Source organism: Dryobates pubescens, chromosome 14, assembly GCF_014839835.1.
Source record: "Dryobates pubescens isolate bDryPub1 chromosome 14, bDryPub1.pri, whole genome shotgun sequence".
In the NCBI taxonomy this organism is placed as follows: Eukaryota; Metazoa; Chordata; class Aves; order Piciformes; family Picidae; genus Dryobates; species Dryobates pubescens.
Window position 1 is genome coordinate 6,003,455 of NC_071625.1, and position 14,140 is coordinate 6,017,594.

At 41.0% G+C, this 14,140-nt stretch overlaps 1 protein-coding gene across 1 annotated transcript in view; it reads left to right on the top strand.

The window, feature by feature from the left end:
• The window catches only part of CNGB3 (cyclic nucleotide gated channel subunit beta 3), a 49,638-nt gene extending 38,077 nt beyond the window's left edge, over nucleotides 1-11,561 (top strand). Inside the window, exons 14-18 of the mRNA XM_054167474.1 lie at nucleotides 1,052-1,135; nucleotides 2,436-2,554; nucleotides 7,379-7,525; nucleotides 9,877-10,057; nucleotides 11,128-11,561. Of these exons, the coding sequence (XP_054023449.1) occupies nucleotides 1,052-1,135; nucleotides 2,436-2,554; nucleotides 7,379-7,525; nucleotides 9,877-10,057; nucleotides 11,128-11,361 (765 nt within the window). The 3' untranslated portion in view covers nucleotides 11,362-11,561. The remainder of the gene's footprint in view (nucleotides 1-1,051; nucleotides 1,136-2,435; nucleotides 2,555-7,378; nucleotides 7,526-9,876; nucleotides 10,058-11,127) is intronic.
• Nucleotides 11,562-14,140: the final 2,579 nt, after the last annotated feature.

A 14,140-nucleotide genomic window follows, 5' to 3' on the forward strand; every position in this document is an offset into this window, starting at 1 on the left:
ATGTGCTTGTTAATATGGAAGGCAAAACAGGTCTAAGAAATACCTCAGTTAATAGACATGCCAGGACCTGCCTTTGAGGGTTTTTTGTGTCAAAGCATAGATATCTTTCAAAAAAGGAAATGATATTAAGACTCAGTCCTGTTAGATTCGCATACTAAAGCTGATGTTGTCGTAGGACTGCAAGGGATTTCAGAGTGTAACTCACCTTAGAAGTCAGACATAGAAGAAAGCAGTTTTTAACACCCCCCGCCCTGCTGAAATCTCTCAGATCATGAGTTTTCCAGAGATACAATTTAAATGTGGTACTTAAGATGGGATTTCTGCCAGCAAACCAGACACTGCATTTTTAGAAGTCTTGACATGCAGTCACCTTCATACTGATTTATTTGCTAAGATAATTGCAAGAAATCACGTGGTATCTCTGTATAAACATTAAATAGCTGCACACTTCCTGCCACATTTGCTGAAGATGCAGAGTTTATAGATCTGGACCAACTTTTTTGCCCCTGGAAGATATTTTAGAAAATGAAACAAAAACCAACCAACCAACCAACAAAAAAGAGAGAAGAACACAACCCACCCAAACCAACCCAAACCAAAAGTATCACAAACAAACCCCACCCAAACCAACCAACCAAAATAAACCAAAAATATCCCAACCAAACAAAAAACTAAACCCAACCAAAGATCCCATGAAACACCCATAAAGCTCTGAACATAGCATTAACTGAGATTCCATGGCAAATTTAGCTGTACAGAAGCTTCCTTTGTAAAAAGTGAGATAGAATAGAGTAAAGTAGACCAGACCAGGTTGGAAGAGACCTTCGAGATGATGTTTAAACCAAGGAGAACTTTCTAAGCACTTGAAATTGTAATTCTTTCAGTCTTAGCTCTTCTTTAAAAGCTGATCCTTAGGATGTTTTGAGCTTGCATTCCACTCATGGATCTTCAGATCATTCATGTGCTGTTGGATTTTGATGCCCACTGTAAGCACTAATAGGCACTCGTGTGACTGAATTAACACAGCAATCAATTCTGACTGTTTTAACAGGGCTGTGATACCCAGATGATCTATGACATGCTGCTAAGGTTGAAATCCATTGTGTATTTACCTGGGGACTTTGTATGCAAAAAGGTGAGTTTTATTGTCTCTTTCAAACAATAATGATAGCATGCATTATAAGAAAAAGGGTTCAGATATCGGTCAAGTGTCCTTTAGATAAAATTAATCTTCAGTGAATTAGATGGTATAAACATAATTAAGGTACTTGGTGCAATAATAACAAATGTGCTCTCAAGTTTCCACACAGAAGATGACAGTATGGATTTCATTAGTTGTATTATCAAACAGAACATTACAGTAATATGGGAAAGTATTTAATGTAAACATGGCTTGTGTAAAGACACACCATGAAGTCTTAATATTTAAAATGGAGCAAGCTTAGGGGTTTTTATACATATAGCCATACAAGCCTAGCCTACAGATCTCAATCTATGATGTTTTGCATGTGCTTCATTCATGTATTCAGAAACTTAAATGGAATTGTCCAAGAATGCAGGAAATATACCACATCCCATAGCACAGTTTACACCAGAATCTGATCTTGCCCTGCCTCCCCTGCTCCAAGTAATCTCTAGATGTCCAGCTGAATGCTGTTGCACTGTGCCTTAGCAAAGGTGTATAGCACCCCTTAGCATTTTGGCTCAATGATAGCCTTAGAGTAACACAGCTAGACTGCTCACCTCCTGAGCAAGCAAGCCCACATCTCCCTTCAGAAGGCAAATAAACATACTCATAGGCAAGTTGGATGTAGTTAGAGCATGGAGTGGAAGGAGTAGCAGTATTGTTATTGTTCTGACAAGTGACCTAGTTCATACCACAGTCAGAAAATGACCCTCAGAATCCCTCCACTTATCTTTGGCAGTCCTGGTCCAGCACATTCACTAAGAACCTGTTCCCTCCAAGAGTTAAGCATATCATCCTCTTCTCAAATGCTGAGCTAGTCCCATTGACTCCACAGTGTGGGACATTGAACATTTGTGAATATACTGAAGGATCAGGTGTGTCCTTTCAGAGACCAACCCCAGAATTACTATTGGCTAAGAAGGATAGAAGTGTAGATTGGGGTCTCTGCTTGTACAGTATGCAGCATGAAAGGATCTCAGACTGTGGCTGGGACTCTGCTACAAGAAATAATAAACAACAGTAGCAGATTCTAGGTCTTGATACTGCAATCAGATTCAAACAGTCCACATTAAGAATGGATTACAGGATACAAAAAGTAAATCTGTGAAAGAGTGGAAAGCTATTCACAGAAGAGCCTATGAGATTATTCTATAAAAACAAAACAAACAAAAAACCCCAACCACCACCACCAACAAACCAAACCACTGCCCTGCTAAAATACTGAACCTTTATGTGTTTGTATGCCCAGGGAGAGATTGGCAGAGAGATGTACATCATCAAACAGGGTGAAGTTCAAGTCCTCGGAGGCCCTGATGGTACAAAAGTCCTGGTGACACTAAGAGCTGGAGCTGTATTTGGGGAGATCAGGTAGGTTCATCACAAATTTTAACACTTCCTTTAGAACTGGTCAGATAATCAATGGCTGTTTAACTTCTCTGTGGTAAGCATGACAGCTACCACAGAGAGGCCAAGGAGTGGGTAGGATCAACCAGGAGCACACAAGGAGATGCAGATAAGTGAAGGAAAATACAATCAAAGCACCAGAGACTAATCTGGCAAGATCTGAAACCATCTGGGGGGTGGGGGGCAATTTACCTAGGAATACACAGACAAATTCCTCCCTCAGCATTTAAAAGAGCACATCTTCCCGTTCTGAGGTCTGCAATACATCAGGCCCAAAGACATTTTATTGCCTGTACAGTGAGACTAGGTGTCCTTACACAGCAGATGGTAAAAATTGTAATTACCAACAAAAGAGATAACAAATCTAAACCAGAAAACAAAAATAGCTCATTTAGGAGCTGAAGCAGGGACTAAGACACCAAAAATTAGGCATCCACATTTGAAAATGTATTTAAGAGTATACAAAGTAAGAAAAAGTCTGACAGACCAGATTTTTGAGTCTGAGTTTATCTAGAGGAGAAAATTTTTCCCTCGTGGCTACAAATGTTTTTCCTATTTTCCATGTGGTTGCTATGCAAAACCCATTAACTCTTCTATGCCATGTTCCCCAGATAGCCAATCAACAGCTAGTTTTTAGGCACTGTATCCCCTGCTGAGGTTGGCCTGAGGAAAAGTAATGAAATACAAGTTCTGCTGTATGTGATAAACTGGAGCCTTGATTTCTTCCAGCTGCCTTCCTGTTATTGTTAATCCTCATGCTGGTAGCTTTAGTCTGCCTTTTGAAAAAGTGGAAATCAGCTCTGTGCCAGGTTTCCATTTATCTTCTACTTGTCTCTTCCTTTGTAGTAGAGGAGACATTCCTGTTCATCCAGTAATGAGCACAGAGAGCTCGCTTAGACCTCAAGTGGAAAACACCTGATATATCCCATAGATACAGGCCTTTTACACTGAGTGGGACTGAAATTGTATTAGCTCTTTCAGAGAAGGTTACTTGAAAGCGCTTGCTGTGTGAGAATGTAATGCCTGAGCAAAGCCTCAAAACAAAATGCTGTATTTTAAGTTATGTGGAATGGCTGAGGATGGTTTCAGTAATGGTTTCATTGCTTTCCATTATTTACTACATAGTCTCTTATTTGAAGGAAGGACCTTCAGTTTTTAAACTGAGAAATGCTAATGATTAGTTAAAAAAAAACCCACACCAGAACAAGGGATTTTCAAACTTTTGATGGAATAGAGGTGAGCACTTGTTTCCATGTGAGAGCTACACAAAGGCCTTTAAAGATTCATTTCCTGGTACGTGTTACTCTTTACATAATTACCAACATGCCCGGTAAAAACCTCAGCAGTGCTGTAACTGTGTGCTTCAAGTCTTGTTTTATTCATCACTGACCTACTGCAGCAGCAAACCCCTTCAGACATACCTAATTTGCCTATAAATGTCAGGCAGTGGATGAATATCAACTCAAGGAGAAAAGACAGCACAACTGGCAGACACCTCCAGAACTGAAGAAAAGCAAAGAGATGAGGCACTGAGTTTATCAGTAGAGATTTATCCTCTTCCTTGTGGAAATGTTAGAAAATAATGAGTTTGTAAAGTGCCCTTCTATAGAGGTTTTTTCAAGGTCTTCTAAAAAACTATACAGCAGAAGCAAAATCATCTTTAATGGATGAAATTCTGCTTCATTTAGGAGAAGATTTAGATGTGCTCAGTATTCATAGCATGTTTATCACCAGCTATCAGACAGATTTCCTTCTGATTTCTGTTTCAAGACTTGTTTAAAGAAATGTCAGCTTCATTCCGAGTGCATGATTTCTAAGACACTTGCTATTTAATTTCACTGTTCAAAATCCATGTTAATGATGCTTTAGAAGTCTCTGAGGACAAAGGTGTTGAAGAAAACCAAAGTTTGTTCCAAAATAATTCCTTGCATTATACTAGAGGACCAATGCAAGACTAACGTTCAAACAAGTCCTTTGCCAATGTCAGCTTTATAAGTTATTACAGAGAGAGATTAAATAATAGGCATTGCCTTACAATTAACATCTTAACCTCATTACTGCCTTCCTGTATAGATAGTATCAGTTTGGGGAAGAAAAACAACATCAGAGGCAAACAGATTACTGCCTCAACATGAGCCTGTCTGCAAAGACAGTTGAGAAAGGAAGAAATACAGCTATAAGACTTCATTAACCCAAAGAAATTTACACTTTAAGCCAGATGTCCTCATTCATCCCCTTACTGATATTTCACTGCAACTATTTTCTATCAGAAAATGGTAATTTTAGAAAAATGAAAATATTTCTCCACTATGGTTACATTTTTGACAGGGCCATTTGTAATGTTTGCTCTCAGCTTTAGCCTTTCAGCTATTTTTGTAACTTTAGTTTTTATTTTAAACCCCAAAACTACAGGGAGTATTTAGCTCTGTGAAAGACTGCATTTTCCACTTTGGCCCAAGTGGCAGCTACTGCTTTTCAATCAGCTCTGCCCTTTGGTGTCTGACATCCTGCTCAGAAGCAAGATCCTGCCTCATTTCCCTTTCCACACACAGAAGTGGTGAGCCGAGTCACCACAACCCTGATACTTAACAGCTAATACACGCACCATTCCCGGGATCAACTTGCTAATTTCAAGGAGCAGCAGCTTCCTACAGATACCAGCTATTAAAGATACATACCTTGAGTATTGCGTCCAGTTTTAGGCCCCTCAGTTTAGGAAGGATGTTGACTTGCTGGAATGTGTCCAGAATGTGAGGAGAGTCTGAGGGAGTTGGGGTTGCTTAGCCTGGAGAGGAGGAGGCTCAGGGGAGACCTTATTGCTCTCTACAGCTACCTGAAGGGTGGTTGTAGACAGGCAGGGGCTGGTCTCTTCTCCCAGGCAACCAGCATCAGAACAAGAGGACACAGTCTCAAGCTGCACCAGGGGAGGGTTAGACTGGATGTCAGGAAGAAATTCTTCATAGAGAGAGTGATTACCCATTGGAATGGGCTGCTCAGGAAGGTGGTGGAGTTGCCATCATTGGAGGTGTTTAGGAGGAGACTGGATGGGGTGCTTGGTGCCATGGTTTAGTTGATTAGATGGTGTTGGATGTGATGATCTTGAAGGTCTCTTCCAACCTGGTTTATTCTATTCTATATATATACCCTAAACAGATAAGCTGAGTCAGCACTTTGACAACATCATACTTCAAAATTAAATTTGCTAACACATGAGTTCAGAAGCTATCATCTCATTTCAGACTAACAACTGGAGTATAGGTACTGCATTACAAAGAGAAATGTAGTGCTTTCTAAATTTGGTCTGTCATGTAATCCTTAGCACACCAGCCAGAACAGATTCAATGATAAAATCCATTACGTTGTCCTTAGTCAAATATGCTTCTGTTGAAGCATGGACACTACCTTGTAAAATTCACCTTACATCATCCCCTTAATAAAAAAGCTGACCACTTTAGTCCTAGTCTGCCCTGACAAAATGAGCTCTCTCTTAGGAAAGCCTGAAAATGATTCTTTCGTGACGGGTTGAGAAGCGATTCATCAGAACTGAAAAGTTCACCATTTTCTTTAGCTGCTTTTCTTACTGTGCAAGTAGTTCTGTTCTGGCTGAGGAGCTGCCCATCATTGTTTAAAAAGCAGATGAAATACTGCATTTTCAGCTTCAGTTCATGTATCTCGATTGCTGTCTTGGGCTGCAGAAAAGCCTGGCATGCGTGTAAAAATGGCTTTGTACAAGCAGTGTCAAAAGTCTCATAATAAATATAACTTATAGTGTTACAGTATCTGTATGAGCTAATATTTATTAATATTAAATACTTTTAGGGAGGATATTTAAGCAAATATTTACATATCCGTGACTAATAACTTACAAATCAGTGTTAGTTCCTATTTTCTGGGATCCAGACTTTCCTTTATTAACAACCTTTAGAGATAGCTAAATATTTTCTAAAAGTATTAACACACTGGGAAATATGTTAGGGCATATCTCCCTCAACAGAGTGATAAAAGCAATTTTAGCACTAAGAGCAAAATGCAACTTCTTTTGCTTATGACCACAGCTGAGAAATGAAGCTTTTAAATTTCATTTACTACAAGACAAACATTTGTGCAACATCTAATCTGTATGGGGATGTCCTTCCTATGGCCAACTGATGCTTGGTAAACTGGTGATAAACTGGTCCAGTGCCTTACTTTTAAAGTAAAATAGCTTTCCTTTTCGAGCAGACACATTTAGAACTGTCAGACTGAAGGATCTTCCTAATCCATAGCATTCAACCTGTCAGCACTCAAATGTGAGACACGGTATGCGAGAAAACTGAGAAGCAGAGGGCCACATAAGTTACTCACTCAGGAGAATGAAAATTCTTGGAGAATGAAAATTCTTGGAGAACTATTCGTTCATTTTAAGTAACTCCTAACATAATAGCGGACTATGTGCTGCTCTACTTCTGATGTAAATCATTTTCAGCAGTGAAACTGGGGAAATGTTCCCACGAGGACTAAACTAAATGCTGTCCTTGCAGTGGGTGTCTCCTGGGGAAAATGTCTCTATCTAGGAAGACATTTCACAGTCCCTAGCATCTACATATACCTGACTAGTAGTGACAATTTGCACTCTTGAGGCAAGAACATACTTGTGAGCCCGACTGTAAAGAGCCTTTAGAGAACACCAGACAGAACAACCGGATGCATAAGTGAGCTTTATGATTAGTTTAATGGATAGTCACCAGCAAAGAGATTCCTCACTAAGGAAAGTTACAGCGTGACTGACAATGTTTATTTTCATTCCAGCCTGTTAGCTGCAGGTGGAGGAAATCGCAGGACTGCCAACGTGGTGGCTCATGGTTTTGCCAACCTTTTCATTCTGGACAAGAAAACACTCAATGAAATCTTGGTGCACTATCCTGACTCAGAAAAACTTCTCATGAAGAAAGCAAAGTATGTTCTAATAGTTTTTAAATAACATGATTTAGCAGCAGAAGAGGCAGTTGTGGTTTCTAGACAGATTTGCATTCCTTTCTTAGAAGAGTAACAAATGTAAACACATTTGTATTCAGAAGTCAAATTTGCCTGGTACTGCCCAGTGGAAGTCATGATCGTGGCAGAGATTCCAAGGAACATGGAAAAGTGGCAAGTAGAATGACATTCTGAATGCAATTGACTAGATACAAGGTTAAAAACCAAACAAAAACCAACCAAATGAACAAACACAAAACCCCCACCAAAACAAACAGGAGGTGCAGATGGGTATCAGGACTCCTGCCCTTTTATGTCTCCAGCAATGAGGCATCCACCACTGCCCTGGATAACCTGTTGTGGCATTCCATGACCTTTATAGTAAAGAACTTCCTAATGTCCCATCTAAGTCTACCCTGCTCTAGTTTAAAGCCATTGCCCCTTGTCCTATTGCTCCATGACCTTGTAAACAGTCATTCCCCCCTCTCCCCGTGCCCCACAGGGGTGCAACTACTTTGTCAAAAGGTCCAAATACTCAGAAACACTTTGCCTATATTAGTATCCTTCAGCACTCTTACTGTTCTCAGTTGTTGCCTTATATTGCTATCAAAGTCTGTAAGGTTGCTTGAAATTGCAGACCTGAAATTCCACCAAAGACTACATGTAGTACCAGAGTGGTATTTTATTAGGTGGAACTACAAGCTGGTGATTGCATTCACATGTTTCAACAGCCCTGGTTGTCAAATGACAGTACCTGGAGAATTACCGTGTCCCTAAGGAACAAGGAACTAGATAGAGTGGGCTGATTGCCCAGTTTTCAACAGGTAGAAAGGTGAAACAAATCCACCATCTGCTGGTCCTCAGAATTTATCCTGCCTGACTTTTCTCCGGTTTCTTTGTAAACAGTCGTGTGACCATCATTCCTTGTTATTCTTGCCTCTCTGTCCCACACTACCACCTTCTGCTTTCTTGCCACCCAAACCATTAAAAGCTGCTTCTTTCAGGCAGGCTTTCTCAACTGCAGAAAATGCAACTTTCATACCTCATATCTGCACTCCCATTTGAGTGCAAAACCCTCTCTAGGTAACACAGATACAGCACAATCTCTTTAGTTTTGAAGAATCACTGTGCCTGCCCTGCACTGCCATGTGTTCTGCTCCCCTGCCTAGGTCTGCACTAATGCTTCTAAAACTCCCATGCTCCACGTATGGTCACTCAAACCTAGAAAAGTTAGGCACCAAAAGGGGTATGTGCACTGTTTGGTGAAGATTGCAGTTAGGATCAGTTTTGGAATCCAGTTACCAGGCGCTCTGCTCTGGAAGGTTTACTTTAAGAGTTCTCTGTAGGATTGCATCGGCCACCCCACACCTTCAAAGAGCTCCTCGAGAAACTCTGAGGATTTATTTAATCAAGAAATTTGTCCTCTTGCCACCTGCCTGATAGCCACCCAAGAGTCTTTACATAACACACCCAAGCAAGCTGCTTAAGTGTATTTTTAAATTTATGACAACAATAACTGGGGGGAAGGGGGTGGAAGTACTATCTTCACTTCTGAAATATCTTCACTACAAAGTACAAGATGTGGGAGAAAAGTGTAGCATTATGAGATTTATTGTCCTTCAGACTGCAAGTATAGAAAAGTTTCCTTGAAAACTGCACAGTAAGCCAACAGAAAGTGAACACATGGGAAGCCTCCGCTTCTCTCTGGTTCCACCTATCTCAGAGCTGTTTGAATCTTTCCCCTCGTCACTCACTCTCACTTCTTGTCGTTAAGGCTGCAAATCAGTACAGCTAAGGAAGAGTGTGAAAACCCAGTCTGCCACACGATTGGCAGTCATTTTTGTATCTGCAGGGTGTCTTCTTATCTGAGAGATAAGCCATGCTGGAAGTCAGTTTAGCAAACTAGCACTTCCACGAGCACTGGCTGAACTCCCAACTGAGCACTAAATGCCCTCTGAATTTGTATCTAGAAGGCCAGGTAAGAAAACACCACCTCAGGTACAAGGCAGCTGTCGCCCTCCACATAACGTCTCATCTTGTAAAATTATCCTCTGCTTTGAAACACCTTGATCTGAGCTTCCAATTGTTTATTCTCCAGGATGCAGATAAGCAACTCCAAACTTGAACTCTGCCTCCAACTCTGCCACAGCCTAGGGTAAAATCCTTACCCTTTACAGCTTTGCTTTTGCCACTCAACCTGGGACTAAAAAGAAAAAGGAAAAAAAAAGGGGAAAAGTTGCCAGATTTTCATCCATGACTATGACACTGCCTTGGCAGGAATTTTGTTCAGTTTCATAGTGCTGGTCTATGCTCTTGCTCCTTTCTGTCTCTAGGGTGCTACTGAAGGAGAAGGGGAAACCTCAGGCAGGACCACCAGCACCACAACCACGGGGCTTGGCCAGTCTCTTTGGGACAAAGCCAGAAACTCCAAAATTGTTTAAAGCAATGCTTGGAGGAAAAGGAAAAGAAGGTCTTGCTAGACTGCTGCAGCTGAAGAAAGAACAAGACACTCAGGTAATGCCACAGAAAACAGATAGTTCCAAGTGCTGAAAAATACTGGGCTTGGGCAAACAGAGTAGATGAAAATGCAGCCTTACTGCAATCAACAGCAAAAACTCCCAGTAGCTGAGATATAATCACTGTACCTAATCTCACTGCTTCTAAAGGTTACCCCAGATCTTCCTGGACCTGCACCCTCTGCAGAGCAAACAAAAGCAAAGAAAAAACAAGGGGGGAAACAAGAAAACAAAAATCCTCAAAAGTAGCAAGGATAAAGTAGATTTTACAGAGACCCTAAGGGCATCTGATCTTCTAGTTTTAAGTAAACACCAGTAAATGCACAAACATCTCAACACAGTAATCTGATCCAACTGACTCAAGCATATGGTGAACTTCCCAATTGCAAGTCCAGTCTGTGGTTCTCACAAATCCTAAAGACACACAGCTAAAACTGATTAAATCTCTACTATGCAGCACTTATGAGAAAATTGTTATTTTGGTTAGTAAAAAATAATTCCCACACTATGTTCTGAGAAACATTAGTAAGAACTTGCTCAGTTCTACAGCTTAACCCAAAGGTGGCAGAATCCTTTTCTATCCCTACAGCTGAACCAGCTGTATTTTTATTTAAGCTAAAGAAAAGGCTTTGCTTGTAACAAAATCATGATTTGAGTAGAAACGTTGCTCATTTTAAGGTGCATTTATAAACTTCACAGCAAATAGGTTTGGCCAAGGAATTGGGGCACTAGGCAATACTTACTAGTATTGTGCTTACTAGTGTAAGCACAAGGGAAGGCAAGACCTCAGAGTTAGATGCCTCAAAATATGTCTGTCTGATTGTGCTGTATAACCAAGAAGCAGACAATATCACTATCTACAAGGTTTTCTGAGGTTCTGTGCTGACATTCCAATTCTGAAGGTGCATTTCTCGTTTAGAAACTGATTTTCAGCATCTAAAACCCAAATGTATGTATGCTGCACACCATTAACCACAGCATGCCTGCTGTGCCTTTCCACAGCATATACAAAGCTACTTCCTGAATTTCTTCTGCAGCCTTAGAAAACATTTAACTTCTTGTTTCTAGAAACCTCCAGCTGACACACAGAACGAGCCTCCACAAGAGAAGAAACCTTCGCAACCAGCAGCCTCACCTGCACCCCCTGCACAAAACAAAGAACCAGATGCAGATAAGCCTAAACCTGCAGATACACAGAGAAGAAGCTCTAAGGAGTCTCTGATCATTAGTATGGCCCCATCCCCCAGAGCAGGAGAAGGAGAGATCCTTACAGTTGAAGTTAAAGAGAAAAAACCCAAGTAGATGGTGCTTTGGGCTGCAGTCCCATCTACTGTCCTGCTTAATTCAGAGGGCTTGGGTGGCTTCATTTTTGGGTACAGAGAATAAAAGTAGAGGCAACTCAAGAGAAAAATCTACCCCAATTCCTCTTCCTCTCTCCCTCCTCCTCTGACACAATTGGACAAATTATTTATGTGCTTACCTCTTAAGTCTTGAGGCTGAAAACGTTTGTTGTAATAGGAACTAGATTGTACTTCAGGACCATTTGTTTCTTGTTTAATCCATGCTCTCCCTTACCTCTTACTCTGTCTTGTTCTCGCTTCTCCTCTTCCCTCTCCTGTTTATCCTCGCTTTCTTACTGCTGTTCCTCTTGCTCTGTTTGCTCTTAACTTTTGTGTATATTCTTCTCTATTTTCTTTTCTGGTTTCCCATAGTGATCCTTTTTCTTGTTACTGCCCTACTGCTGCAGAGGCTCCTTATGTTTCTCTCAGTCCTTCTCTTTCCTCCTCTTATAATCAGTGACCTGCTTTTGTGACCAGTATGGCTCAGTGCAGAACAATGTGATGTTAAATGTCTCAAGATGGTTTAGCTTGAGACAGAGGGCTACAAAACTAAACCACTGTCAAAAAACAGACCCACAAAATCTGCAAGGGGAAAGCAGAATTAGTGGCAGCCCTCTGAAAGCACACGCATCTGCTCCAGTTGTCTTTAACTCAGGTGAATAAATATGGTAGACATTTAGATATTGCCCTCCCCATCCCAGGAGTGTCCTTTTAACTTTGGGCTACCAATTCACACACTTCATCTTCTCAGCAGTTGGGACATTACTCTTTGAGGAGTAATAAGTTGATATGGACTAAAATTTTGCAGAATCTTGGGATCTAAATGGGGCAATTAAAAAATAAAGGCTCTTCTACAAAAAAACCAGGAATTGCACTTTCTGACTCTGGTGCATAGTTTCAGTCAATGTTCCAGTCATCCACCCCCACTCACAGACCTCAATTGATGCTGCACAGCAAGGTCCATGCTTCACGGGGGCTGAGCTACATCACACCTGTGAACCCAAACACATCCTTAATGAGAAGCACAGCTGGGAGGGATACAGATCCCACACTGTCAGTCTTCTGCAGTGACCCATCACAGGAAAGAATGATGTATTAAACAAAAGGCTGAAGTGGTGTTTAAAATTTAATTGTCAATTACTTTTTACTTCTCCATGGGTCTGTGTCTCTTCTCTCTCCCTTCTCCACTTTCTGACCTCCCTGGATGATCAGTTCTGGAAACCAAAACCATTATGCAGAGAGTAAGCCAAGCTTCACAACCCCTCAACTGACTAGCCAACCAAGGAAGGCACCATGCCTAAACTGACCTTGCACTTAGCAGCTACATAGGATCCTGAGGGCTATGCATTCTACAGGCAGATTCTTTAAAGCCTTTCAGCTTCTCTAATCACAAACAAATCTGTCAGCCCAAGCAGAATCAGTGGGAGCCTCGCCTGAGGAAAAGCTGGATGATAGAATTTTGCATGTTGTATATTCCACACATCCTCTGCCATGACCATAAATCAAATCTTATTCAAAAAAGAAAGTTCTGCTGTGGTAGTAGTGAGGTCAAGGTTTAACTGCTGCTTAGGAAGAACCACCTTTAATTGTATGCTACTTGTTATTTGCTGTGTAAGAGAAAAATAATGTCACAGAAGAGGTAGAGAATGCCAAGCCAGATCATGAAAGTGTATTTATCTATTGCACATCCAGAAACATCTCAACACAATCTCACAACTAGAAATACTGCAAAACTGCTTCACAATTGCAGCCTTCTGAGACTATTAATCTATGAATTGATTACAAGATATGGGTCTCACATCTGGACCTTTTTGGTTGGTTTTGGTTGTTTGGGTTTTTTTGAGAGCACTGTCAAAACATTAAGGGGGGGGTGGGAAATGCAGGCAGCTTCAAACATTTTCCTTAGTGGGATATTAAAGTTCATCAGTCACATACTAACGTGTTACAAGGTAAGGGCTGAGGCTGTAGTGTTACTCTGCAGCAGCAGAGAATCCAAGGAGCTGCTGCTTTGCTACAGCTCTTCACATCTCAGGTCCACAGTTAAGAAAGCCTGTCAGTTGTATCTGCAAAGCTACCAAGTGAAGCACAGCTCACAAGTTCCTTAAACCCAGAATGAAATGTGTCAGTGGTAGCAGAAAATCATGTCCACACAGAAATAACATCCATCTGGTTCTCTTTGACATCCTACTTTTCAGTTGCTGGAAAACTTTTCCCCTTCCCACAACTCCTCCATTTTTAGGGTTGAGCAGGGGCAGGAAGGATCCAGAAATCCAAATTGTAACTATTTATTGGGTTTTCACCAGAAGAAACAACATAAATAAGGTCAAGAAGTGTACTAAATCATTTCAGTAAATAATTCTATTGTGTGGCCACTTAACTGGTAGAAAAGTCCTGAGCACTTAGAACAACCAACCTCCAGTGCGGAAGCTCACTCAGGTTTTACACAGCATCACTGCCCACTGAAATGCTGTGGCTCTAGCATCTCCATTTCCCTACAAAGCATCTCAGACTGATTCACTACTTGAATGTAATGAAACTGAAAGGTTGAGTAGGGCAATGGATTTGAAAACTAAAAGTAACCAAATCCCTGTGAAATGCAGATACTGATCTCACAAAGTTTTGGAAAATCTGGGGCTAATTGCCTGAAATGGGATGCACAGGAAGTCTTTCATGTGGGAAAACATCAGTCAGTCACTGCCCAAACTGCCCACTCTCAGAATACCTCCTTAATAGCAATCACT